Genomic DNA, 27,298 nt, shown 5'->3' on the forward strand with positions numbered 1-27,298 from the left:
TGTCAAATGTGCATGATGTTTCAATATGATTTTCCTTCGCCATAAGTGAGGAATTTTTGTCAATAAAATTGGAATCGAGCAGTTTTAAGTGACTACTTATGGGATATGGTTAGTTGAAATGAATAAATCTATTTTTAAGCATCTTTATCAACACACTAAATACATTGCCCATGCAGCAAACTTAAACATCAGCTTACATACGAATAATATTTAGTACTTTAAATTCTTTTTATAAATATAGTGAGTCCCATTATACATTAAACTTGTAAATAATATAATTCAATTGAAATCTTCAGTCAAAAGGAAGAAACTACTAGACAACCTGTGAAATAGTCAAATCAGACATATTTTTATTCAAAGAAAATTAGGGGTAACAATTAGTGTTAAGTCATATACAGTCGACTATATAGGTTATATGATATATCGAATCAGATCCGTTAAAATAAATAGGTCAGACTTTTCAACCCTAACATGACTCATTTAAATAACAGGCTATGTTATATCACTCATTCAGTAATTAATTAGAAATAAGTTGACACGACATGAGTCATTTTAATTTGTTTCGTGTAAATGAGTTGAACTTATAACCCATTTGACCTGATTAATATAATTTAACATAAAATTTAAAATATAAATTCATTAGTAGCTACAGTAATCTAAAAAAAATAAGATTGCCTACTAACAAAAGATATTAATATTTTTTTATTTTAATCTATAATAAAATTAAAATTACAAACTCAACAATAACAAAATGAGCATCGGTTCAGAATTAAAATCCCAACAATCAAAACATAATCATATTAAAAAATATTAATATTACAATCTAATATTAATAAAATTGTAATTTTTAAAAAAATCTAAACGGGTTATTGCTGATTGATTTTGGATTAAGTGGATTAATCAGTTATTGACTCATTTATTAATCATATTTTAATAGGCAAATCCATTTTAACCTGACCCCATTTATATTATAATCAAATCTGCAAATTTAATATTCAATTTAAGAGTCATGTCACATATCATAAAAATAAAAGTGTTCCACATGCTCGTTGAAAAGGACAAGTTGGGACTCCCTTCCCCGTCTCCAAATCATTTGTAGAGACGTAAAGATGCCAACGTATTGTCTAAAAACCATCTTACTGTTATAGAACTATCGAAAAGGAAAGAGAGAGATAGATTTATTATAAAACTTTCTAAAAGGAGAGAGAGATAGAACTCAGAGAAGTTATGAAATTTATGAATTTCTTAAAGAATTCAACGATATATATAGGCGTACAAAGGGGACTATGCTAGCACTATGCACTATGCATTTGACAACTAGATAAATATGGTCATACAATTCAAGATAGTTTATAACACTTCCCATTTGGATGACCATATTTAAAGAATATGCCTCGTTAAAACCTTGCCAAGGAAAAACCCTGTGGGAAAAAACCAATGGCGAAGGAAAAAGAGTACAGTATTCATATGTATCGCCGAGTGCTTTAGGATTGCCTCATTAAAACTTTGCAAAGGAAAACCCAGTGGGATAAAACCTTAGCGAAGGAAAAAGAGTACAATCAGCACAAGTCTTCAAGACATTACTTTCCCTGAAAAGTGCATGATAACAGGTCTTCAAACCTCCGCATTCCAATGTTCTGCATAATCTTCTTAAATGTTGCAGTTGGTAATGCTTTAGTGAATAAATCTGCCAGATTTTTTTACTTGACCGTACCTTCTTGATATCAATTTCAACTTTCTTCTCATGAATTGCAATGATCTTCTTGTGTGTATCTGAAAGATAACTCGCATTTGTACATCCAACTAACTGTGGACTTGATCCATGTTGATAAAATAATCACAACTGGATCTTTCTGCTGATCACTACTCTTCTGGAGTTGTACTCTTCTGGAGTTCTTGTAAATAACACAGTTAGTGGAGAATTCATCAACATTAAACTGCTAACCTCATTTTTAATAAAAACGGTGGCCAGCCTTTTGAGATCAGACAAGCACCGCAGATTTTCAACTCCTCTGTAGGTGTCAGGCGTGCTGTTAGGTGCTGCAGCTGTCAGGCGTGCTGTTAGGCGCCTCAGCTGTCAGGCGTGCTGTCTGGCGCCGCAGAGCTATGAAGCTATATTTCGTCTCTTTTCTCTTGCTTCACGAGAGATGTTGTATCATAATTTTCTCTATAAAAGAGATATTCAGCTCATCTTCATTCACATCTCATCTTCTTCACTTTTCTGTAATCATACTGCATTTTTACTCTGCAATCTCTTTCTACATTTTTACTCTGCAATGGCTCAGCGATCTTCTCATGGCCAATATATGAGGTACTCTGCACCTCGTTCATCAGCTGTTCCTACTTCTACCACAGGTGCTATCATGCAATATAATGATCTGACTCGTAGGGCAGATAATGAAGCTATCTATGAGCTTGTGAGTCTCGGTACCCGATACTCATCATCCATTGTCGCATTTTCTCAGCGACTGCAATCCAGAACTTGTGGAGTTGACGATCTCCACGAGAATATTGCTATACTTCAGCGACTTCTTCTGGAGTCCAACATGAAAATAGAATCAATAAAGCAAGAGAATAGGAATTTAAAATCCTTGCTTAAATCTTCTTTTCGATTGCCCACCGCTTTAGATAGGGATGCCATGCAGATTCTTGAAGAACAAGAGCATTTGAAGAATGAGGCAAAGTGCCTTAAATTTCTGTAATTCTTGTTTCAAGATAATAAAATAATATTTCACAAATATTTATATTTGTGTTTCTATCTTTTGGTAAATGTTCTGTGTGCTTTATTTCTTCTTTAATAATGCACATTTCATATCAAACCCATAATATGAATCTGAAATACTAATTGTTATTAAAAGATGGCATTTCATGACTGATAACATCATCCATCTTCCCCTTGAAGCCGCAAGGGTTTCAGATTTATATTTCAAATATGTGCAGTTTTTATGAGCTCTTCTGGAGTTTCAATGACATTTAAATCATATATATAAACTGCAATAATAGCTTGTTTTCATTTGCGTTTGGATTGCTTTAGATCATATAAGGATCTTTGAAACTTGATAGAATACATATTTCCAGATGTATTCATATTAGAAGTTTCAGACATTTTCTATCCTTCAGGGATTTTCATATATATATATATCATGATCCAATGATCCATATAAATATGCAGTTAATCATGCATATTCAAACTCTCGGTAACTTTCAAGCTAATAAAAATCTCAATATGATTTCAACCACTTTAAAAACATATCAATATTGTTTCTTCGAGAAACTAACTTGTGATCTCTATATCACATTTTCATATTAAAAGTTTCAGGCTTTTTATATCATGTATATAAATATCTACTGATATTTAACAAAAATCACCTCTTTAGATATTTGGACTTCAAGTCAATATTTATCACATTTTACTTAGTGATATCAATTCTGCATATCAATTCTGCAGGAATTGAGAAACTGACTCGTGATTTGTATATCACATTTTTATTTCCTTTCTATAAATACCCACTGACATTCAACAAGCATCACCTCTTTAGGTGTTTGGAGTATAAGTCCCGATGCATCATATTTTACTAGTGAATCAATTCTGCAGGAATTGTTTCTTTCAAATATTGGCCAATATTTTACGTCAGTATTCTTTGACGGTTCTTGATTCACTTGCTACATTACTTCTGGTAATGTCAATTGCCATCTCATATGGAAATACGTTGTTGACAACGATTTTATTTCTATCTATAATTTCTCCATTATTCATGAAATGTAACGAGATCTCGTTATTTTCAGGTACCTGTCCCTCTTCAAGGGAAGACATTTTCATGAAAAACCTCTTCAGGAGGCACTCTTCAAGAGTTTATATAGGAGAATTTTATACAGAGAATTTGGATGTACTTTATTGCTTGTTTTGTGGGTATGGCTTCTTCAGGAGCCCCAAATTATTTGTGCCTTTCTCTTTTGAGATACTCTATCTTTTGTATCGATAAGTCTCACATGCCTTTATACATGTTTTTAGACTGCTGAATTTCTTAATTGTCCTACAGGGACTTCAATCCTCGCTGGGATTTTAGCAGCTAGAATATGAGACATTTTTATCTTATTGCATCCAAAATTTAATTATCATCTGAACTTCTGGTTCACATATGATAATCAAGATAACGTTGAATAATTTCATCTTATTTGCTTCAAGCAAATTTTTCTTTCCACTTCTGGTGGTAAGACTTTATAGTAAAAGAATCTTCTGGTTCTTTTATGGACATCCATATGAAAATCATTCGACTTATCGTAATTGATTTTGGATGATCAAGATAACCATTAAAAGATACAAATATTTTGAATCATATTACCTTTTGATGCATCATAATATTTGATTTAATAATTTGTATAATATTATCTCAAATAGAAAGCTTACAACTTTTCCAATACGAGCTTCTGGCCCGAAAAGATATTCATTATCACGTTCAATCTCTTAGTTTCTTTGAATGAAACGCATCATTCTTTTCACTTCAGGGAATAGAATGATATAAATTCATTATCATTCACTTCAGGGAATGATATAGATCTAGTAAGACGTGACTAATGATTCTTATCAAAAGCTCATTATTTTACTCAGTCACTGAAAGACTAGATATAAATATATTGTGAACGTTTGCATTTTATATTACTACTTCAGGAGCATACTCGATATTACTACTTCAGGAGCACATTCGAAATGTTCATTCAAATATATATTCTTTCCACCATTTCAATTATGCAACTTCAAGTGCATAAATCATAATGAGCTTTTAGTACAAGTATCAATCATTTAAATTATGAGATACTCAAAAGCTGTTATTTATTTAGGGCGATCCTTCAGGGATGCTCTATTTCTATTCTCAGATAAATCATATCATCAATAAATAAAACTTGTATCTAAACTATGTAAATAAACATAGAATTTATCAAATAATAATAATGAATATAATCATAAATATTCACCTCAGTAATTATAAATAATATATTAAAAACTTACTTGAAGTTCATAATTTGTTTCCAACATAATCTCGTGCAGCTGTCTCTAGACTTTATCATGTGAAAACTGCGTGTGTCATCAACTCCACATTTTACTCAAAAACTTTCAAGAAAAGTCTAACTTATCCAGCGCCTCAATAATCATAACTTGAAGTAGAGGACTATTAGCTTCAAGATCGTCAGAACTCTCGTGCTGATAACGTGTTATAGAACTATCGAAAAGGAAAGAGAGAGATAGATTTATTATAAAACTTTCTAAAAGGAGAGAGAGAGAGATAGAACTCAGAGAAGTTATGAAACTTATGAATTTCTTAAAGAATTCAACGATATATATAGGCGTACAAAGGGGACTATGCTAGCTCACTATGCTAGCACTATGCACTATGCATTTGACGACTAGATAAATATGGTCATACAATTCAAGATAGTTTATAACACTTACGATTTTATTTTTCCAAAGAAAATTGTTGGTTATTGAGAAATATCATCCCTTAAGAAATATCATAGCTAAAAATGACGATAGGTAAATTATTGTTTTGGGCCTCCATGGCCTAGGCCCTCTTAAATAAGTCGAGAAAAATGTTGACTTCTTTGTATGGTTAAGAGCATTCAAATTGGGTACCGTATATATTCTTTGTTTCATATAATTTATAGAAAATTTTAGGATTTTGAACAAAAACTTTCCTCCATCCCAATTCCTAAAATGGAGATGAAAGTTATGGATTTTCCATATTTAAGGATTTACTGTACATCCAAAAATCTTATTTTTTATTCTCGTCCCGCATTTCTTTTCTCTCGATGGTTGGGTGCCCAACAATTCTCCTCTATTCCAACCGTTCGAAAACAAAGCATGCCATCGTATGAAACTCAGTAAATCGCCAGATCCACCAAGAATTGAAGCTGAGTCAACTCAAATCTGTCATCGCCAGTCTCATGTCAACCTAGTTCTACCATTAGCAGCTTTAGTTTTCAGTGGGTAATGGATGGTTGATAAGGGAGAGAAAATCGAGGCCAATGGACTCGAGGTAGAGCATTTTCTCTCTAAATTATGAACGGAAAAAGTTGGGTTGATGGGGAACTGGTCAAATGGGAGGCGATATGAGAGAGTTTAAGAGGAAGAGAGAGAGCTGCATTGAAACAAAAAATTGGGAAGTGGTTTCTTGGTCGAGGAAGTGAGGCAAAGTCATAATGGGGAGAATGGAAACTGGATTTTGGATGGCAAGAAGAGGAAGTAGAGGGGGAATTGGAGGTGGTTAAGAGGAAATTGATAGTTTGTTGGTGCATTGTTTGGGCACTACATGGCAGGCGATGTGAGCAGAGGATAAGGGCATAAGGATTTTGAGTAGCAGATTTTAGAAGATTTTTATGGCCGAAAATCGTATAAGTATTTATAACATTAATAGAATAGAATGTGATATTTAAAAAGAAGAGCATAGGATAAAAGAGTAAGTAGTTAAGTTTGTAAATGGAAGTGAGAAAAAAAAAAGTAATAAAGAAATAATAGAAAAATATCATTTTAATAGAATAGAGAAATGATAGGGAATGATATACAGAAGGTTTTTGAAAGATGAATAAATTTTAAGAAAAATTTTTAGGAAATGTAGTTTTTAGTTAAATTATATGAAATTTTATGGAGATTGGGATGGAAATGCTATAAGCTTGGGGCCATTAGGTTGTTTATCAATGATGAAAGCACTAATACCAGGGGAACACCTTTTAAGTGTTTGCACTCGACTAAAAATGTTTAGAATCTTCGAATAAGCATTCAAGTAGTAATACGGATTAATTGAGAAGCCTGGTTTATATTCTTAGTACATCGATCTGCACTACATCTGTGGAAATGCTTAAAGTTTTTCAATTTTGGTTGATACAAGCTGTAATGATAAATTCATCACGTTTTTCAATTTGATTTGGAGTCCCTGATTGCATGGATGGGCATATGGATCCCATGGATGACGCATGGTGAAATTAAGTCCCACAGGAAAAGGAGTGAAGTGTGAATTCATGATATGTTTTGTTACAACAAAGACCTTTGGGGGGATAAGCATGGACTTATTCGTAAGTCCAAAGTCACGTGGGCATGGGGCCTGGGGGATAGTGTTGGAGAAGAGAAATGGTATTTATAATTATAGAGTTTTCAATTCAAGTATTTTTTTTTTTAAACAAGCAAGTAAATATGACATTTACATTAAAAAAAATTAATTTTTAATAATAAATCTTATTCATTTTTAAAATAAATATAAGTATGATAGTTTCATAACACATCACTGTATTTAATTAACGTTATGCAAGAAGTCTACATCGAATGGGGATAAGATACTTGAAAAGTCAAGCTTGGTTGGTGAGCCTCTAGCATGGATCGGAGAGCACTTGCTGAGTAATTGATATATAGATGAACATTAGTACATGGTGACCTCGAAAAAATAATTAGAAGAATCTAATTCTCAGCACCCAGGAATATTCAAAATAAGATATATATGACCTCCTATTTTTCAAGTTTATCATTTATCAAATATTAAAGGTCGAAATAACATCTTGCTGCCCAAGGGTCAGGATTCAGCCCAATTAGTAATTGATAAGTTAAAAAAGAAAGGAAGCAAGAAAGAAAGCAACGTTGCTTACGGCCTTAACCTCTGACCAAATTGTTTTACGCGAAGAATGATTGAATACGTGGCAGTAAAAATCCTTAATTTGGTCAAATAGTTTGAATAATCGTCGGTCCGTGATCTGAAAAATTATGTAAAAACCGACACGGCCTACGTCTAGAAGAAATGCATTTCCGTCACCCAAAGCACGAAGCGGCCTATAAATAAATCAAAACTGCGATTAATTAAGGAAGTTAACAGACAGAAAGTAAACAATATATTAATGAACATGATCATGAGTTCAAGCATTCATATCTGTTTCTTGGTTTTGTGTGCGAGCCTTAGTATTATTCCGACCCCGAGCCTTGGTCACAGTCACATATGCCTGCCGGGTGACCATGTTGCCCTATTCATCTTCGGAGATTCTCTTTTTGATGCAGGAAACAATAAGTACTTCAACACTACGATCCCGGCAAATTTTTATCCCTATGGGGAAACCTTCTTTAACTACCCAACTGGGAGATATTCCGATGGCCGTATAATTCCAGATTTCATAGGTAAGATATGCACGCACACTCATTATGTCATTGTTTTCTTTTCTTTGGAGCCTGAATACTGTTTCTGTTTACAAAAGTTTTGAAAGCATGTACTGACGTTGCAGCTGAGTTTGCAAAGTTGCCATTGATTCCGGCCTATCTACATCCTGGTTATAAGCGATATGCAGATGGGGCAAACTTTGCATCTGCCGGAGCTGGTGCTCTTGTCGGAACTTATCCAGGATACGTAAGCTTCTACCTGATCATTGGATTAATTCAATATTAGGCTTCTGGGCATGCAATTGAAATGCAACTAACTATAACTGTTTCGTTATCTTTCAATTTTGTTGCATTACAATCGAATTGTTGCATTACAATTTATTACTCTATTACAACTCTTTTACAACTAAATAATTAATAGTTTTGTAAAATTGAAATTTATCTTTGATAAAGTAGCATGCTTACCGTCATTAATCGTGAAACAGATTGTAAAAGAATCGTAAATGTATCATTACTCTTTTACAAACAGTCATATATGCTGACATGGTTAAGATTTTGTGTTTTGTTCTTTCTTTTCCCCCTCCCTTCTAATCAATAGGTGATAGACCTGCACACACAACTCAGTAATTTCAAGAGAATGAAGACGCTATTGAAGAAAGAAATAGGGGAAGCAGAAGCCAAGACATTGGTGTCGAGAGCTGTTTACATAACCGCCATTGGAAGCAACGATTACGTATCCGCTTATTTTGCAAACTCTAGCGTGTTTCAATCCTACTCTCCAGAAGAGTATGTGGATATGGTTATTGGCAACTTGACAACTGTGATCAAAGTAACAACACTTACATTCGTACCCAATATTTGAAACAAAAATTGTTTTATATTATTCTCTCTTTTTTTCGGATTTTAACTTGGCCACAAACATACTTTGATGAAGTCTTTCTTATATAGGGAATACACAAGGAAGGAGGAAGAAAATTTGCATTCCTAAACTTGGCACCATTGGGTTGCATACCATTGTTTAAGGCAATAAACGCAGGTGAATGCGAGGAGGAAATTACAACATTGGTAAAACTGCACAACAAAGCACTTTCACATGTCCTCCAGGAGCTAGAGAGCCAGCTGAAAGGATTCAAACATTCAATTACAGATCTATACAGTTTAGTCAATGAAGCAGTAAATAATCCTTTAAAATATGGTATGTCATGATGGCTATTCAAATTCATAGTACTGCAGGTTGCAATTATATTTGTTCTAATCGTAGGCCAAACTCACATATATTGCATTTTTACCCATTCCGATTTTATTTCGTGAAGGTTTCAAGGAAGGCGCGACGGCATGCTGTGGATCCGGTCCTTACAGAGGAAATAGCACTTGTGGAGTCACTGGAGTGAATGGATCCGTCCAAGGGTATGAATTATGTGAAAATCCCAATGACTATGTGACCTTTGACTCAAGCCATCCTACTGAAAGGGCCAATTTGCTATACGCCAAGGCCATGTGGAATGGAAACCAAAGTGTCACACGGCCTTACAATGTAAAAGCACTTGTTGAGCAGAAGTGAAATGAAGATTTTCTCTAGCCATTTTTTCAATTTGCCAAACTCACATCGTTCACCAAATAAACGAGTTTGCTATTTCTTCTTTCTAGATGTTAGTGTTTGGAATAGTCTACATATGCTTTGAAGTTTCGAAGTTGAATTGAAGTAATAAGGTTGAATCGTTCTTGCTCTGTTTCATTTTCTTACTATTATCTGCATTATGGGGAAATGCTTCAAGTTTTGTCGATGCAAGAAGCAGTACTGATATCTATTTACGTTTTCACTTTCTGAAAAAATTTAAAGCAAGGGTTTCTAATGGATTTGATAGAGAGATTAGTGAAGGCATATCAAATAGAGAAGGACTATCAGACCAAGGGGTTTTTGGATCAATTCCTAATTCTCTGCCAGCGTCATTCAAAGTTGACAGAGCAAGTTTGAGAAAATACGCAATTTTTGGTATCATTATTTTGCAAGCACCACCTAAACATTAGTCTATGGAATACAGCAGTTTTGAGTGACTACTTATGGGATATGGTTAGTTGAAATGAATAAATCTATTTTTTAAGTATCTTTATCAACACACTAAATACATAGCCCATGCAGCAAACTTAAACATCAGCTTACATACGAATAATTAGTACTTTAAATTTTTTTTATAAAGAGCAATGTTACATATAGTCACTTTTGCGTATTTTCTGTACACTCTATTGATATGATTGGCTGGATTAATTTTTTTTTAATATCCAACCAATTATATCATTGGAGTGCACAAAAAAATACACAAAAATAACTACACATAAAATTTTTATTTTATAAATATAGTGAGTCGTATTATACATTAAACTCGTAAATAATATAATTCAATTGAACTTTTCTGTCAAAAGAAAGAAACTGCTAGACAACCTGTGAAATAGTCAAATCAGACATATTTTTATTCAAAACAATTAGGGGTAACAATTAGTATTTGCTGGTTGTGTCAAATCATGTACGTGACTATATAGATTATATGATATATCGAATCCGATCCGTTAAAATAAATAGGTCAAACATTTCAACCTCAGCATGATCAATTTAAATAACGGACATGTATCACTCGTTCAGTAATTAATTAGAAATGAATTGACATAACATGAGTCATTTTAATCTGTTTTATGTAAACGGGTTGAACTAATCCTATAACACATTTAACTTGATTAATATAATTTCACATAAAATTTAAAATATAAATTCATTAGTAGCCACAGTAATCTTAAAAAAAATTAAGATTACCTACTAACAAAAGATATTAATATTTTTTTATTTTAATCTATAATAAAACTAAAATTACAAACTCGACAATAATAAAATGAGCATCAATTCAGAATTATAATCTCAACAATAAAAACATCAGCATATTAATAAATATTAATATTACAACCCAATAATAATAAAATCGTAATTTTAAAATAAAATCTAAACGGGTTATTATTGGTTGATTTTGGATTAAGTGAGTTAACCAGTTATTGATCTATTTATTAATCATGTTTTAACAAGTCAATCTATTTTAACTTAAATCTATTTATATCAAATTCAAATCTACTAATTTTATGTTCGGTTTAAGAGTCATATCACATATCATAAAATAAAATAAAAAGTGTTCCACATGCTCGTTAAAAAGAACGAGTAGGGAGTCCTTGCTCCGTCTCCAAACCATTTGTAGAGACGTAAAGATGCCAGCATATTGTCTAAAACCCCATTTACGATTTTAATTTTTCAAAGAAAATCATTAGTTTTTAGAAATGATCCAAGCTACTTTGCCGCCTCCCATCAACCGATTACTCTTATTGTTGGGCCAAAATCATTCTCTCATATTTTTAAACTTTTTTTATTTATATTTTTTTATCATTTTAAAAAATATAAAAATATATAAATACACTAACAATCACTTCATTAACTATTAAGTAAAAAATAAAATAAAAAAATACAATAGGTATCAAAATGAGATATCAAAGTAGCATTTTTCTTTAGAAATATCATTCCTTAAAAATATCATAGCTAAAAAAGACGATAGGTAAATTATTTTTTTGGGCCTGCACAACGGCCCACAGCCCAGGCCCTCTTGAAACAGTAGAGAAAAATGTTGACTTCTTTGTATGGTTAAACGGTTAAAATGCTACTCAGAGTATTCATATTGGTCTATGCATATGCATATGCAAAGTCATATTTGCATAATATGAGTTTAAATTTATCTATATTGAATTATGCATCTTCAAATATTTGCATAGCTATGAACAGTACCTTGACATGTTTGAAGATCTACTATTTACTCTCCAAAATATATTTTATTCATTCTTTTTCTCTCATTCCACTCTCTTTCTACATATTTTACCTTTATATATTTTACTATATATTTTGCTTATTCATTCTCTAAAAAATATTTTACTCAAATATTTTACATATTTGAAGATTAAATCCTATTAAAAAAATAAAAAAATAATAAAATGATAATATTTTATTATTATTTTGTCTCAAATTTATATAAGTCAATAAGAAAATTTTACTTGTATGGCAAATTGAATCTCTAAAAAATATGATTTTACATGTGATATACATAAACCATTGATACTCTAAAAAGTCAACATTATCTGCCCTTCTAGCCTGATGCGTCTGGTAGCAGGAAGCACTAAGCAACTCCGCAGCCCACACCGTACTCCATGTGCTTGAATCTCCATTCTCCAACGCCGACCACGTTAATGGTTAGACCGTGTTGACCGTTAAAATCATGTTCATACAAATGCTTTTCAGTTTCACAATGGAGGATTCCCACCCCTGTTGCATTGGGACTACTGCAGAAAACGAATCTCCCGTGAAGTGGAATCCAGGCAGGGCGCCGGTGCAAGAAGAGAAGAGGTGAAAGCTTAAGAAATATTGGCTCGTGACGAATCTGGGTCACCTTTTAATTCTGTCTTTTTTAATTGAACTTTTTACTCTCTATGGTTTTAATAACACGATCAAATTAGTCCTGTTGGTAATAAAAACTCATTATCAAGTTGTGTCCACTACTCACATAGATGGAAAGTTATTTGTTAACTCCTTACCACTATCATAACTTTAAGGGAAGTTATTTAACTTTCTCATTTGCAGGAAAGTTAATTAACTTTTAAATGTGAAAACTCTTTTAAAAAGAGAGTGTATGGACATTTTATAGTGTGTGAAAAAAGTCTAAGAAAAATTGTCCTCTATCTCTACATTTTCCTAGATAAACCATATAAATCTCTTGATCGAAACCATCTAGATCTCTTGATCTTGAAGCGTGGAATTATTTAGGAGACTCTAGTAGCCTCCTAAGTGACGTAGAAGTGCAAACGACATAATGACGTGGGCCGTAAGACGAGCAAAGATCCGACCTTGCAAAAATTTCGCTCTTTGAGGTAATTCGATTTAATCTCTTTTAACAAGTCCCCTGTCAGAGATTTGCACCAAAAATACTTCAAAAAAACATAGAAATATTGTTGGGAGCTTGGGATATCAGAGCTATGAGCTAACCTTTGAGGAGGAAATGGATTAGGCGTGGGAGAAAACATGAGATACTCAAAAGGTTGATGCTTTTGGAAAGAAATTAGGAACATACTTTCCCAACATTTTCCGAAGATGATTGATTGTAATGATTCATACGTGGTTAAATATTGTTGGGACATCAAGTGTGCATATGCGCAGTGGTGAGCCAGGAAGTTTTACGAGGCGAGCCAATTTTTCTCTTATATCATCCGTTTATATAAAATAAAAAGAAATTAAAAAAATCATAAAATATAACTATATATAAAATTAGATCTTAATAATTTGCTATATATATAAAAATAAAATTCTAAAAAACATAACTGAATATATGTTTCAAATTTCCGATAATGTTTCATATAATAATATTTATGCATTATATTTTTATAATGAAATATTTAAAATTTATTCTCTTCATAGAAACTATCAAATAATATTTTAATATGTCATCTTTAATTCTAGTTTGTAAGTTAGTTTATCAAGTTTCATGCAAAATTTAGATACTTTCGTGTCACATTAAGCATATAATGTTATAATTGAGACTTTAAATAATTTCGTTTACTTAATGAAATCTAGATGATAAAATCCCTTAACTATTTTTCATTTAAATTATTGATCTTTAATGATTTTTCTTCTATTTTCACTTTAGATTTCATATTAAGAAGTCTAACATTGTATAACAAAAAAAAAAACTTAGAGATCTAAACTAATAAGTTTATTATTTTTTTTTTAAATTTAATTTTGGTGAGGTCACATCCTTAAAGATAAATAATATATAGAAATTATACAAAATTTTAAAACTATAGAAAAAAAATTTGTGAAAGACATTTTTAAATATATTGACATTTTAAAAAACATATGGCCGGGGAGTGTAAATATTTTTGAGAGGGTCATTTGCTCTATTTATAAAGGAAAAGTATAGTTACAAGTACAATTATTCACTAATGTGATGTGATTGGTTAAAAAGTAAATTTTATTGAAAACAGTGTTAATTTAAATTTTAAGTATGAATGAATCAGTATTGGTACACAGATTAGTACGCGATTGTGTTTGTATATAGCAGAACTCATTTATAAAATTAAAAATAAAAAATAAAATATATTTTAAATTTTTTTAAAACTTTGACGGTGACGGGGCCACATAAGTTAGGCCCGCCGTTAGAGAGTTCAGGAAAAATATAGTTGCAAGCACAATTGTGCACTAATCTGTGCACCAATATGATGTGATTGGTTAAAAAGTAGATTTTATTGAAAACAGTGTTAATTTAAATTTTAAGTATGAATAAATCAGTATTAGTACACAAATTAATACGTAACTGTACTTGTATGTAGTAAAACTCGAGAGTTCATGATATGGGATATATAATAGAAAGAAAATGAATTTGTAATATTTGATATTCAATAAGAAGTAATTTTAACATAAAGGTTTTAACTTTTAAGTTAAACTAATAATATCTCAAAATTTAATACAACAGCAACAAGTATATATAATTCAATTATCTCAATCATCTGCCGATCAGAGCTGATCTCCATTCATCCCTTTCAGATACATGTAAAGCACGTTAGCATTAAAATGACTTGGTAGCTATATAAGATGTAACGTACAGACTCTCTTTTAAAGCACTTGATGAATATAAAGTCTTTTAATTAAAGCTTTACTTAGAAAATAAAAAGACACAGGGATGAGAAACAAAAAATGCAACAGTCAGAAATTAAAAGGCCACTTCTGTTTAGTTATACATATAAAATGAGATGAGATGAGGTATTTTGAATAATAATAAATAAAATATTATTATAATATAATTTTTTAATATTAATTTTATATTATAATTTTAAAAAATTAAATTATTTATTATATTTTATATAAAAATTTAAAAAAATTATAATAATGAGTTAAGATGAAATGAGATGAAATTTTCAATTTTAATCTTATTCACTTTCACAAAACTTTCATCTCATTTCATCTTAATTATTATAATTTTTTTAAATTCTTATAAAAAATAAAATAAATAATGTAATTTTTTTAAATTTTAATAAAAAATAATATATTTTAATAATATTTAATTTAATTTATTTCAACTTATCTCCACTTATCTTTGACCTAGTTAAAAAGCTCATTCATTGATCTCGAGAATACCCAGTAGCCTTCCAACGAAAGCACCCTATAAGTGAAGAACGCAGGTTATAATGACAAGTTGACTGAAAGTGATCAAGGTTGACCGCGATGGCCGAACATTTACAAGCAAGTTAAAAGCAATGATCACGTCTAGAGATGTTGTATCCGGTATTTAAAACATGAAAAATGATTTGCGCGATTTCATAAAATTAAATTTATAAATTAACATAATTTAATGTGATATATTATATCTATTTTATAATAAAAATATTTTTATAATATAATATAATATAAAAATTAAATTACATTATTTTGTGAATTCTTTTCGTGGCTGTTGTACTTTTCTTTCCAGTTACAACATTCATGTTTTTCATTTTTTGAGTTGGTTAGAATTACACGTTAATGTGTCAGGAAATACACAAGAAAGGAGGTAGGAAATTTGGGTTTCTAAGCTTGGAGCCATTCATGTGTTATTTACCGATGATGAAAGCACTGTACCAGGGGAACTGGAACACGGGCGTGCACGGAGGAAATTACAGCACTGGTAAAACTGCACAGTACTAAAGCACTTTCTCGTGTCCTTTACATGCTTGCGAGCCAGCTTAAAGGACTCAAATGTTAAAAAGATGCCAATTTCTGCAGCTTTGTCATGAAAAGAATGGACCCTTTGAAATATGGCATTTCATGTCACTTCTCACGGTATTGAATATATTTGATTGCTCCATTTGAATAGAATTAAGGCGAGGGAATTCAGACGTCGGAAAATATTGGATTTCCATCTAACCCATTTTTTAAGGTGACGTGGATTCCCTTCTAACTAAATAGGTGGGAATCTATGTTCTCGGCTACTTCTTTTTTGAAATGATTTTTTTTTTTTAATTTAAATTTCAAATATATATATATATATATGAACAGACAAAAATAACTTATTTAAGCTCTTGTTATACTACATAAATAATTTAATTCTTAATAAAAATAAATAAACTGTGAAAATAAGCAGATGGATGGAAGGAGTTAATTGTAAAAAATCATAAAGTCAATGAGTTAATTTATAAAATTAGAAACCTAATGAAATTTTTCCTAATTCATGAAAACTCAGGAACTAGTTTGCAATTAACCAAAAATATAAAGGTATTTTGGGAAGAGAAAATAATTCTGCAAGATTTCTGGGAATTAACCAAACACAGGCATCTCCTGATATTATTCGGAATCTCATCATAATCCCACTCATTTGCAAGCATGAGATTAGTCACATTCAAAGAAATTCATGATGTTCCCAGTCATCATACACACATATATCTTTATATATATAAAGTGATTATTTAACAAAATTTTATTGGTTTAACAATTTTTATTATTTTATCGTTAAAATTAACGCTATTAGTTGCATAAATCATAATAAAATTAATTACTTTTTTGCATGATTTCGGTAATCACATACCTACTCCCCTCTCTTCTTAAAAATTCTTATTTTTTTAATTTCTCTATTCCTAATCACTTATGAATAAATTCATAGTTATCAAAATTCATGTAGCATGCATCGATCCTGGAACTCATATATTGATGATTATTTATTTAAGAGATATATTAGATATATATTCTATATTTTATTATCTATATGATATTTTATATAAATTATAATTTATATATAAATTTATATTTATATATGTAATTTAAAATTTCTATTCATTCCTTATATAAACAAAAAGAAATGTAAAATAATTAAATTTAAATCTATTTACTAACTACATTTACGAATACAATTATTTCAATAAAATATTATTTATCTATCAATTTAAATTCATTACGAAACATTAAAATCAAATAATAATATCTTATAAAAATCTTAATATTTTATTTCTTTATAAAAATTATATGACTTTTTAAAATAATCGTTTTATTAAATTAAGAAAATGTGCTCCACATATTACTTTAATGTTAACAGTTTGTCTCATGCGCTATACAGTTTTTGTTCAAGGTTTTTTTTTTTTTCACATATTTGTTGTTTCCAGCCGTATCCAGTAGTACATGCAGTAGTAAATAATAACATTTTAGTTCTAAATGCTTTAAAATCGATTTAAGTCTATCTTATTATTTGATGTTAGAAATTATCTTTTTTTTATAAAAGCATTACATTATTAATCAAAATTTTTTCTCAATAAAAACAATACTAATTCTTAACAATAATATTTCTATACACCTGCCCAACTACTAGTATTCTTAAAAATATATAAAATGTCTAAAGGAATGTTAGATTCCGCAAACAAAACACTGGCCTTGCAAGTGTTTGCACTCAGAATGAACAGTAAATATGATCAGAATCTTCGAATAATTAAGCATTCAAGTAGTAATGGGAATTAATTCAGAACCACCCCGCTGCTTTATATTCTTAATAAATATGCAGTACTACATCTGTACGTCGAAATGCTTCATCGAGTTTTTCAATTTTGGATGATAAATTCTTCGTCTTCTTCATGTTATCTGATTTGTGGAACAGAACCGCTGCTATGTCTAGTTTGAAACATTTGATTTGGAGTCAATGATTTATATTTTTCAAGATTATGATTCATCCAATTTAAAAGGATAAAAATAAAGAAAGAAAGAAACGTTGTCTACCTAACCACTGAACAAATTGTTTTAGTCGAAGATCAAGGATTGAATATGTGGCCATAGAAATCCATAATTTGGTCCAACACTTGGAATAATTGTCGGTCCGTGATCTGAAAAAGATGTTAAAAATTGAAAGGTCCTGAAGATTCATGAACAGAGGAAAAGTAAACATATTTCCTTCTTAATTCCTCACCTCAAGCGCAAAGCAGCCTATAAATAAATCAAAATTGGCGACTATTTAAAGAAGTTAACAAACAGAAGGTACTGAACAAGATATTAATGAACAAGATGATGATGATGAGCTCAAGGATTCATATCTGTTTCTTGGCCGTTTTCTTGTATGCGAGCCTTACTATTATACCAACCTCAAGCCTTGGTCACAGTCACATATGCCTGTCCGATGACCATGTTGCCCTATTCATCTTCGGAGATTCTTTTTTTGATGCAGGAAACAATAACTACATCAACACCACGTTCCGGGCAAATTATTATCCCTATGGGGAAACCTTCTTTAACTACCCAACTGGGAGATTTTCTGATGGCCGTATAATTCCAGATTTCATTGGTAAGATATGCACGCGCACTCATCATTCCATTGTTTTCTTTTCTTTAGAACCTTAATACTGTTTTTATCGGCTAAGTTTTGAAAGCATGTACTGTTGCAGCTGAGTTTGCAAAATTACCGTTGATTCCGGCCTATCTACATCCTGGTTATAAGCGATATGCAGATGGGGCAAACTTTGCATCTGCCGGAGCTGGTGCTCTTGTCGAAACTCGTCAAGGATCGGTATGGCGCTTCTTCCAAATCATTGGATTTCCATATTAGGCTTCTCGGCATGCAATTGAAATGCAACTAAAGTATAGCTAGCATAGACGGCACGTAGTCTAGAACGTACCGAAACACTATAAAATTATGTCTCATTACCTTTCATGTTTTCCTTCTCTTTCAATTTTGTTGCATTACAATTTACAAACTCTCTCAGAAAGACCGTTATACTCCTTGTACGCCACTGTTTTGTTCATTCTTGGACATGTAATTTACGGAATATAAGCCGTCACTTCTTATCATTCAGTCCTATTTTTCGAAGGAAAATTATCAACGTGTTACTCTCTTATGACTCTTTTGTAACCAAAAAAAAAATGCATTTTTTTTAAATTAAATTTATTTTTGATGAAGTCGCATGCTTGTAGTCATTAATTGTGAGCGTAACTGTATCATTACTCTTTTCTTAAATAGATTGTGTTTCTATGACATAAACAGAGCCTTATATGATGACATGGTTGAGTTTTTTTTTGCGTTTTGTTGTCGTTGTTCTTCTTCTTTTTCTTCTCCCTTCTAATTCATAGGTGATAGACCTGCACACACAACTCAGTAATTTCAAGAGAATGAAGACGCTATTGAAGCAAGAAATAGTTGAAGCAGAAGCCAAGACATTGGTGTCGAGAGCTGTTTATATGACCAGCATCGGAGGCAACGATTACGCCATTTATACTGCAAACTCTAGCTTGTTTCAATCCTACTCTCCAGAAGAGTATGTAGATATGGTTATTGGCAACTTGACAACTGTGATCAAAGTAACAACACTTGCATTCGTACCGACTATTTGAAACAAAAATTGTTTTATATTATTCTCTCTCTCTCTCTCTCTCTCTCTCTCTCTCTCTCTCTTCTCGATTTTTAACTCGGCCACAAACATACTTTGATGATATGATGTCTCAGGGAATGCACAAGGAAGGAGGAAGAAAATTTGCATTTTTATACTTGGGGCCATTGGGTTGCAGACCAGCGGCTAGGGCAATAAACGCTGGTGAATGCGATGAGGAAATTACAGCACTGGTAAAACTGCACAACAAAGCACTTTTCCAAGTCCTCCAGAAGCTAGAGAGCCAGCTGAAAGGATTCAAATATTCAATTACAGATATATACAGTATAGGCTCTCAAATAATGAATAACCCTTTAAAATATGGTATGTCATGATGGCTATTCACTTTCGTAGTACTGCAGGGAGCAAGTATATTTGTTCTAATCGTAGGCTAAACCCACATATATTGCAATTTACCTATTGTGATTTTATTTTGTTAAGGTTTCAAGGAAGGGAAGGCGGCATGCTGTGGATCTGGTCCTTACAGAGGACTTCGCACTTGTGGAGTCACTGGAGTGAATGGATCCGTCCAAGGGTATGAATTATGTGAAAATCCCAATGAATATGTGACCTTTGACACTAGCCATCCCACTGAAAGGACCAACTTGCTATATGCCAAGGCAATGTGGAATGGAAACCAAAGTGTCACATGGCCTTACAATATAAAAGCACTTGTTGAACAGAGTTGAAATGAAGATTTTCTCAAACCATTTGTTCAATTTTCCAAGCTCACATCGTTCACCAAATAAACGAGTTTGCTATTTCTTCTTTCTAGATGTTAGTGTTTGGAATAATCTACATATGCTCAGAAGTCTCGAAGTTGAATTGAAGTAATAAGGTTGAATTGTTCTTGCTCTATTTCATTTTCTTACTATTATCTGCATTATGGGGAAATGCTTCAAGTTTTGTTGATGTAAGAAGCAGTACTGATTTCTATTTAAGTTTTCACTTCCTAACCTACCACGAGTTTTGGTAGGCATGTTGAGAATAGACAAATTTGACCTGTCAGTTCTTCGACTCAAAAGAGGTTCCTTATGTGTAGATAGTCCATAGATAGATTGTATAGTCTTACTTAATACCTTGTTCTTGTCAAATGTGTATGATGTTTCAACATGATTTTCCTTCGCCATAAGTGACAAATTTTCGTCAAAAAAATTATATTTCTCTTGAAAAAAATGTTTTCACTTCCTGAAAAAGTTACAGCAAGGGTTTGGAATGGATTTAATAGAGAGATCAGGGAAAGGACATCAAATAAGGAAGGATCATCAGACGAGGGGGTTTTTGGATCAATTCCTAATTCTCTGCCATTAGAATCACCCCTGCAAATTTTCCTCCTTTGTTTGAAATTGCTTCACCCATTTCTAATTCCTAATTCTCAGCCAGCAATATTCTAAGTTGACAGCAAGTTTGAGAAAATGAATGGCTCCAAGAAAGATCAAAAGATTTACAGAAGCATCATATCAGGAACCACCATCCATGAAAATGCCTCCCTAACGAGAGTTGTTGGATACACGGTAAATTAGCTCAAAAATTTTGTTGCGGTGTATCTTTTTGGAAAATGCTTTACGGATTCAATCTCAGAAATTTTACCAACCTAGAAACTAGCTATAATATTTCTGATGGTTTACAGATGGTATCTCGTGTTTTACCTCAGATTTTCCATTCAAAATGGTCCATAGGAAACGCTCCAGCCGAAATGCTCCAGTTCCAGCCGAAATGGGTTTGTCTCTTCTCATATGTCTCTTCTCCCACTCAGATCTCCTCTTCTGCGTTTTCTAGAGTTCTGTTTAATTCGTCTCCTCCACTTTCTTCGCCCTTTCTTCTTCTTCTTATTATATTTTATTTTATTATTATTTTTTTAAATACTGTCAAATGATGCAACTGCCACGTCAGTGGGTTATCCCACAGTTACGCTTCGGGCGGTGCTACACTCACCGCAGGAGCTCCTGGTTTAGAATTTTTTTTTTAATTTATTTACAAGTATTTTTTTAATACATTTAAATATTTTTAAAAAAATAAAAAATCATAATATTATTAAAAAATACTTACTTAATCATTAATCATTAAGTAAAAAATAATAATAATTAAAAAACAAAAAAAACATAGCTGTAGAATCTAACGTGGAAACTAGCTATAAGACTAGTATTTTCCGTTACGTTTTCCCAAATCCCCAGTTGATCATAGCAGAATTAATTAAAAAATTAATTTTATTTTAAAAAATAATATTTATAATTATAATTATACAAGCATCGTGCAGTATTTTAAAAAAAATAAATTAATATAAAATCTACATAAAAAAAATTAATATTTTAATTGTGAACTTCAATCTTTTTCAAAATAATTATGTGACGTTTGTACACTCTACAACTATATATAACATTATTTTTTATATAAATACTCTTATTTTAAAATATAACTATATAAAAAATTATAAAAAAGATTTGCGTGTATCATTATTCATATAAAAAATTTCAAAGCTTTTCACCCCTAGGCACAAAGTTAAAGGGACAAATATTTAGACAATTGAAGATATTTCTTCCGATGTTAAAAAACGTCAATCTGTTTAACTCACGGACTTTTCTTTCAACTATAAAGTTTTTTAATTAAAGCTTTACTTAGAGAAAATAAAAAGACAACACATCAATGAAAACCAAAAAGACAACGGGGTTAATTGCTAAAATTAGAAACGTAATGTACTTTTTGCTAATTCATGAAAACTCAAGAAATAGTTTTGTAATTAATAAAAAAATATATATAAAGGTATTTTTGGAAGAGCAAATAATTTCTGCAGAATTTGTAGAAATTAACCTACTCGAGAAACACATTTCTAGAAATATAGGTGCCGAAGGAACCATACGCCTTTTAAGTGTTCACATTTCAAAATGTAGCTGAGGTTGTGTTTGGGTAGTGGAGTTTCTATGTTATTATTTAATATTTTATTATTTTTTTATTTTTTTATTTATTATTATTTATTATTATTTTTTTTACTATTATTTATAAATTATTTGAGATCATTTTACTATCCAAACGTATCCTACATAAGCTAATAATATTATTTTTTTAATATTATTATTATTATAAGGTTTGAAAATATTGAATTATTTATTATATTTTGTATAAGAATTTAAAAAAGTTTTAATGATTAAATGAGATGAAATAAAATGAGTTAAAAGGTTTTTTTGTATCCAAACCTCCCCTTAGTACATCTGCACTAGATAGGTGGAAATGTATTTCAAGTTTTTCAATTTTGGTTGATGCAAGCAGGATTGATAAATGAGAAGTGTTATAGTCACAAAAAAATCTACGAAAATAAATTTATAAATTGACATAATTTCATATGATACACTATATCTACTTTATAATAAAAATAATTAATTCTATAATTTAACATATCACATCAAAACACATCTTTTCATAAGTTTATTTTTATGTAATTTATTTATTGTTAAAACATTTCTCATGATAAATATCTATGTGAGGGGTGGTGTTGAATGTCACGCTGAAGGCTACATCGAATGGGGATAAGATACTTCTGAGTAATTGATATGAAGATGATAAGCATTAGTACACCTCAAAAAAATAACAAGCACCTGCTCAACAGCCAGGATTATTCAAAATAAGATAAATATAATATGACCTTGTATTTTTCAAGATTATTAAAATAACATCTTGCTGCCCAAGCGTCAACCCAATTATTAATTGATAATTTAGAAGGAAGGAAAGAAAGAAACGTTGCCTACCTAACCCCGGCCCTGAAAATACTTAATTTGAATAGTTTGAATATTAATCGTCGGTCCGACTTGAAGTTCAACAGAAGAAATGCAGACAATGCACCTCCTTCACCCAAACAAAAGACCCTATAAATAAATCAAAACTGAGACTAATCAAAGAAGTTAACAAAATACAAAGTGAACAAGATATCGATGAACGTGATGACGAGTTCGAGGATTCATATCTGTTTCTTGGTTTTCATGTGTGCGAGCCTTAGTATTATTATACCAACCGCAAGCCTTGGTCACAGTCACATATGCCTGCCGGATGACCATGTTGCCTTATTCATCTTCGGAGATTCTCTTTTTGATGCAGGAAACAATAACTACATCAACACCACGTACCAGTACCGGGCAAATTTTTATCCCTATGGAGAAAACTTCTTTAAATACCCAACTGGGAGATTTTCTGATGGCCGTATAATTCCAGATTTCATAGGTAAGATATTCACGCACACTCATCATGCCAATGTTTTCTTTTATTTAGAACCTTAATACCGTTTCTGTCGGCTAAGTTTTGAAAGCATGTACTGTTGCAGCTGAGTTTGCAAAGTTGCCATTGATTCCGGCGTATCTACATCCTGGTTATAAGCGATATGCAGATGGGGCTAACTTTGCATCTGCTGGAGCTGGTGCTCTTGTCGGAACTAATCTAGGATCGGTATATATGGTTCTACCTGATCATTGAATTTCAATATTAGGCTTCTCGGTATGCAATTGAAATGCAACTAACTATAGCATAGATGGCATGTAGTACTCTTGTACGTACCGATCGAACCACTAGAAAATTCTTTTCTGTCTCATTATCTTTCATGTTTTCTTTCTCTTTCAATTTTGTTGCATTACAATTTACAAACTCTTTCAAAAGATCGTTATAGTCCTCGTACGCTATTGTTTTGTTCATTATTAAATATGTAGCTCACGAAATATAAACCGTCTCTTCTTATCATCCCATCTTATTTTCCGAAAGGAAATTATTAACTTGTTACTCTCTTATAACTTTTTTACAACTAAATCAAAGGTAATTTTCTAAAATTGGAATTTATTTTTGATGAAGTAGCCAAGTAGGTGCTCGTAGACATTAATTATAAAATAGGTTGTAAAAGAGTCGTAAAATGTATGATTATCCTTTCTTGAAATAGATTGCGTTCTTATGACATAAACACAGCCTAATACGATGACATTGTTGAGATTTATTTGCGTTTTGTTCTTCTTCTTTTTCTCTCCCTTCTAATTCATAGGTGATAGATCTGCACACACAACTCAGTAATTTCAAGAGAATGAAGACGCCATTGAAGAAAGAAATAGGTGAAGTAGAAGCCAAGACATTGGTGTCGAGAGCTGTTTACATAACCAGCGTCGGAAGCAACGATTACGTAGCCCCTTATACTGCAAACTCAAGCTTGTTTCAATCCTACTCTCCAGAAGAGTATGTAGATATGGTTATTGGCAACTTGACAACTGTTATCAAAGTAACAACACTTACATTCTTACCCAATATTAGAAATAAAAATTGTTTTACATTATTCTCTCTTTTTTTCAATTGTTAACTCGGCCACAAACATACTTTGATGATGTCTTATATAGGGAATATACGAGGAAGGAGGAAGGAAATTTGCGTTTGTAAACATGGCGCCATTGGGTTGCTCACCATTTTTAAGAGTAATAAACGCGGGTAAATGCGTGGAGGAAATTACAACACTGCTAAAACTGCACAACAGAGCACTTTCCCATGTCCTCCAGGAGCTAGGGAGCCAGCTGAAAGGATTCAAATATTCAATTACAGATTTTTACAGTATAGTCAATGAAACAATGAATAACCCTATAAAATATGGTATGTAATGATGGCTATTCAATTTCATAGTACTGCAGGGTGCAATTTATTATTTACCAATTCTGATTTTGTTTTGTGAAGGTTTCAAGGAAGGGGAGGCGGCATGCTGTGGATCGGGTCGATACAGAGGAATTAACAGTTGTGGAGGGATGGGATCCGTCAAAGTGTATGAATTATGTGAAAAAGCCAGTGACTATGTGTTCTTTGACTCTGGTCATCCTACTGAAAGGGCCAGCTTGCTATTAGCCAAGTCGATGTGGAGTGGAAACCAAAGTGTCACATGGCCTTACAATGTAAAAGCACTAGTTGAGCAGAGATGAAATGAAGATTTTCTCCAGCCATTTGTTCAATTAGCCAAACTCACATCGTTCACCAAATAAAAGAGTTTGCTATTTCTTCTTTCTAGATGTTAGTTTTTGGAATAATCTACATATGCTCAGGAGTTTCTTTTTGGAATAATCTACATATGCTCAGGAGTTTCGAAGTTGAATTGAAGTAATAAGGTTGAGTCGTTCTTGCTCTGTTTCATTTTCTTACTATTACCCGCATTCTGGGGAAATGCTTCAAGTTTTGTTGATGCAAGAAGCAGTATTGATATCTATTTAAGTTTTCACTCTCTGAAAAATTTAAAGCAAGGGTGTTTCTAATGGATTTGATAGAGAGATCAGGGAAGGCATATCAAATATAGGAGGACTATCGGACCAAAGGGTTTTTGGATCAATTCCTAATTCTCTACCATTAGAATGAGCCCTGAGAGTTTTCCTCTTTCATTTGAAATTGCTTCACCCATTTCTAATTCCTAATTCTCTGCCAACTTCATTCTAAGTTGGCAGAGCAAGTTTGAGAAAATACACAGATTTTAGTATCGTTACTTTGCAAGCACCACCTAAACAGCAGTCTATGAAATATAGCAGTTTTAAGTGACTCTTATGGGATATGGTTAGTTGAAATGAATAAATCTATTTTCAAGTATCTTTATCAACACACTAAACACATCACTATGCAGCAAACTTAAACATCAGCTTACATACGAATAATTGGTACTTTAATTTTTTATAAATATAGTGAGTCCCATTATACATTAAACTTGTAAATAATATAATTCAAGTGAAACTTTCAGTCAAAACAAAGAAACTACTAGACAACCTATGAAATAGTCAAATCAGACATATATTTGAAGTCAAAAAATTATGGGTGACAATTAGTGTTTGCGGGACGTGTCAAGTCCTATACACTCAACTATTTAGGTTAACTCGAATCTAATCTGTTAAAATAATAAACAGTCAGATCTTTAAATCGTAACATGACTTATTTAGATAATAGATCATGTCGTATCACTCGTTTTAACTTGTTTAGTAATTAATTAAAAAGAGCTTGACATGACATGAGTTATTTCAATATGTCTAATGTAAATAGATTGAACTAACCCTGTAACCTATTTAACTTGATTAATATAATATCACATAAAAATTAAAATATAAATTTATTAGTAGCTACAGTAATCTAAAAAAAATAAGACTACCTACTAACAAAAAATATCAACTTTCTTTATTTTAATCTATAATAAAACTAATATTACTAACCCAATAATAACAAAATGAGCATCGGTTCAAAATTACAATTCTAACAATAAAAATATAAGCATGTTAAGAAATACTAATATTATAATTAAACAATAATAAAATTATAACTTTGAAATAAAATCTAAACAAATTATTGTGGGTTGATTTTGGATTAAATGGATTAACCAGTTATTGATCCATTTAGTCTTAACAGATCAATCTATTTTAACCTAAATATATTTATATCAAATTTAAATCTATTAATTTTGTATTCAATTCAAGAATGATGTCAGATTCCCTTAAAAACGTGTTACAAATGCTCGTTGAAAACGACAAGTAGGGACTCCCTGCCCCCTCTCCACACCATTTGTAGAGACATAAAGATGCCAACATATTGTCTAAAAATCAGCTTACGATTTTATTTTTCCCAAGAAAATCGTTGGTGATTTAGAAATATCATGAAGGGTAAATTGTTGTGGGAAAACAAAAATTGTACGTGAGTTAGAAATATCATAGCTAAAAAAGACAATAGGTAAATTATTGTTTTAGGCCTGCACAACGGCCC

At 31.6% G+C, this 27,298-nt stretch overlaps 3 protein-coding genes and 1 long non-coding RNA gene across 6 annotated transcripts; 3 read left to right on the plus strand and 1 right to left on the minus strand.

Annotated features, from left to right (window-relative positions):
- Window positions 1-7,857: 7,857 nt before the first annotated feature.
- On the plus strand, window positions 7,858-9,856 carry LOC122279921 (GDSL esterase/lipase 2-like). The gene is made up of 5 exons (XM_043090829.1): window positions 7,858-8,149; window positions 8,254-8,375; window positions 8,727-8,957; window positions 9,077-9,323; window positions 9,442-9,856. The coding sequence occupies exons 1-5, from the start codon at window positions 7,876-7,878 to the stop codon at window positions 9,687-9,689; spliced, it is 1,122 nt and encodes a 373-aa protein (XP_042946763.1). The 5' UTR covers window positions 7,858-7,875; the 3' UTR covers window positions 9,690-9,856.
- An 8,266-nt stretch (window positions 9,857-18,122) lies between these two features.
- On the plus strand, window positions 18,123-21,288 carry LOC122279878 (GDSL esterase/lipase 1-like). 3 transcript variants are annotated; one of them, XM_043090775.1, is made up of 6 exons: window positions 18,123-18,489; window positions 18,575-18,711; window positions 19,272-19,499; window positions 19,645-19,891; window positions 20,009-21,081; window positions 21,198-21,288. In XM_043090775.1, the coding sequence occupies exons 1-5, from the start codon at window positions 18,204-18,206 to the stop codon at window positions 20,254-20,256; spliced, it is 1,146 nt and encodes a 381-aa protein (XP_042946709.1). In that variant the 5' UTR covers window positions 18,123-18,203; the 3' UTR covers window positions 20,257-21,081; window positions 21,198-21,288. The 3 variants fall into 3 exon arrangements, with proteins under 3 accessions (XP_042946709.1, XP_042946700.1, XP_042946716.1); XM_043090766.1 differs by having other exon boundaries at window positions 21,222-21,288; XM_043090782.1 differs by having other exon boundaries at window positions 18,129-18,489; window positions 18,590-18,711; window positions 21,222-21,288.
- On the minus strand, window positions 19,490-21,356 carry LOC122279950. The gene is made up of 2 exons (XR_006229695.1): window positions 21,217-21,356; window positions 19,490-19,815 (listed from the first exon to the last, which is right to left on the minus strand). It is a non-coding gene; the product is annotated as an uncharacterized LOC122279950 (long non-coding RNA).
- A 1,915-nt stretch (window positions 21,357-23,271) lies between these two features.
- On the plus strand, window positions 23,272-25,692 carry LOC122279903 (GDSL esterase/lipase 1-like). Its single transcript, XM_043090808.1, has 5 exons — window positions 23,272-23,776; window positions 23,877-23,998; window positions 24,579-24,809; window positions 24,925-25,171; window positions 25,253-25,692. The coding sequence occupies exons 1-5, from the start codon at window positions 23,491-23,493 to the stop codon at window positions 25,489-25,491; spliced, it is 1,125 nt and encodes a 374-aa protein (XP_042946742.1). The 5' UTR covers window positions 23,272-23,490; the 3' UTR covers window positions 25,492-25,692.
- The last annotated feature ends 1,606 nt before the right edge of the window (window positions 25,693-27,298 follow it).

This window comes from Carya illinoinensis, chromosome 1, assembly GCF_018687715.1.
Source record: "Carya illinoinensis cultivar Pawnee chromosome 1, C.illinoinensisPawnee_v1, whole genome shotgun sequence".
NCBI lineage: Eukaryota > Viridiplantae > Streptophyta > Magnoliopsida > Fagales > Juglandaceae > Carya > Carya illinoinensis.

Bases quoted from the DNA above. Each gene is read 5' to 3' on its own strand.
- LOC122279921 (XM_043090829.1), top strand. From the start codon at position 7,876: ATGAACATGATCATGAGTTCAAGCATTCATATCTGTTTCTTGGTTTTG. The intron at 8,150-8,253 runs GTAAGATATGCA...CTGACGTTGCAG, and splicing joins TATAATTCCAGATTTCATAG to CTGAGTTTGCAAAGTTGCCA. The intron at 9,324-9,441 runs GTATGTCATGAT...TATTTCGTGAAG, and splicing joins AAATAATCCTTTAAAATATG to GTTTCAAGGAAGGCGCGACG.
- LOC122279878 (XM_043090775.1), top strand. From the start codon at position 18,204: ATGAACAAGATGATGATGATGAGCTCAAGGATTCATATCTGTTTCTTG. The intron at 19,500-19,644 runs GTAACAACACTT...ATGATGTCTCAG, and splicing joins ACTTGACAACTGTGATCAAA to GGAATGCACAAGGAAGGAGG. The intron at 19,892-20,008 runs GTATGTCATGAT...TATTTTGTTAAG, and splicing joins GAATAACCCTTTAAAATATG to GTTTCAAGGAAGGGAAGGCG.
- LOC122279903 (XM_043090808.1), top strand. From the start codon at position 23,491: ATGAACGTGATGACGAGTTCGAGGATTCATATCTGTTTCTTGGTTTTC. The intron at 24,810-24,924 runs GTAACAACACTT...TGTCTTATATAG, and splicing joins ACTTGACAACTGTTATCAAA to GGAATATACGAGGAAGGAGG. The intron at 25,172-25,252 runs GTATGTAATGAT...TGTTTTGTGAAG, and splicing joins GAATAACCCTATAAAATATG to GTTTCAAGGAAGGGGAGGCG.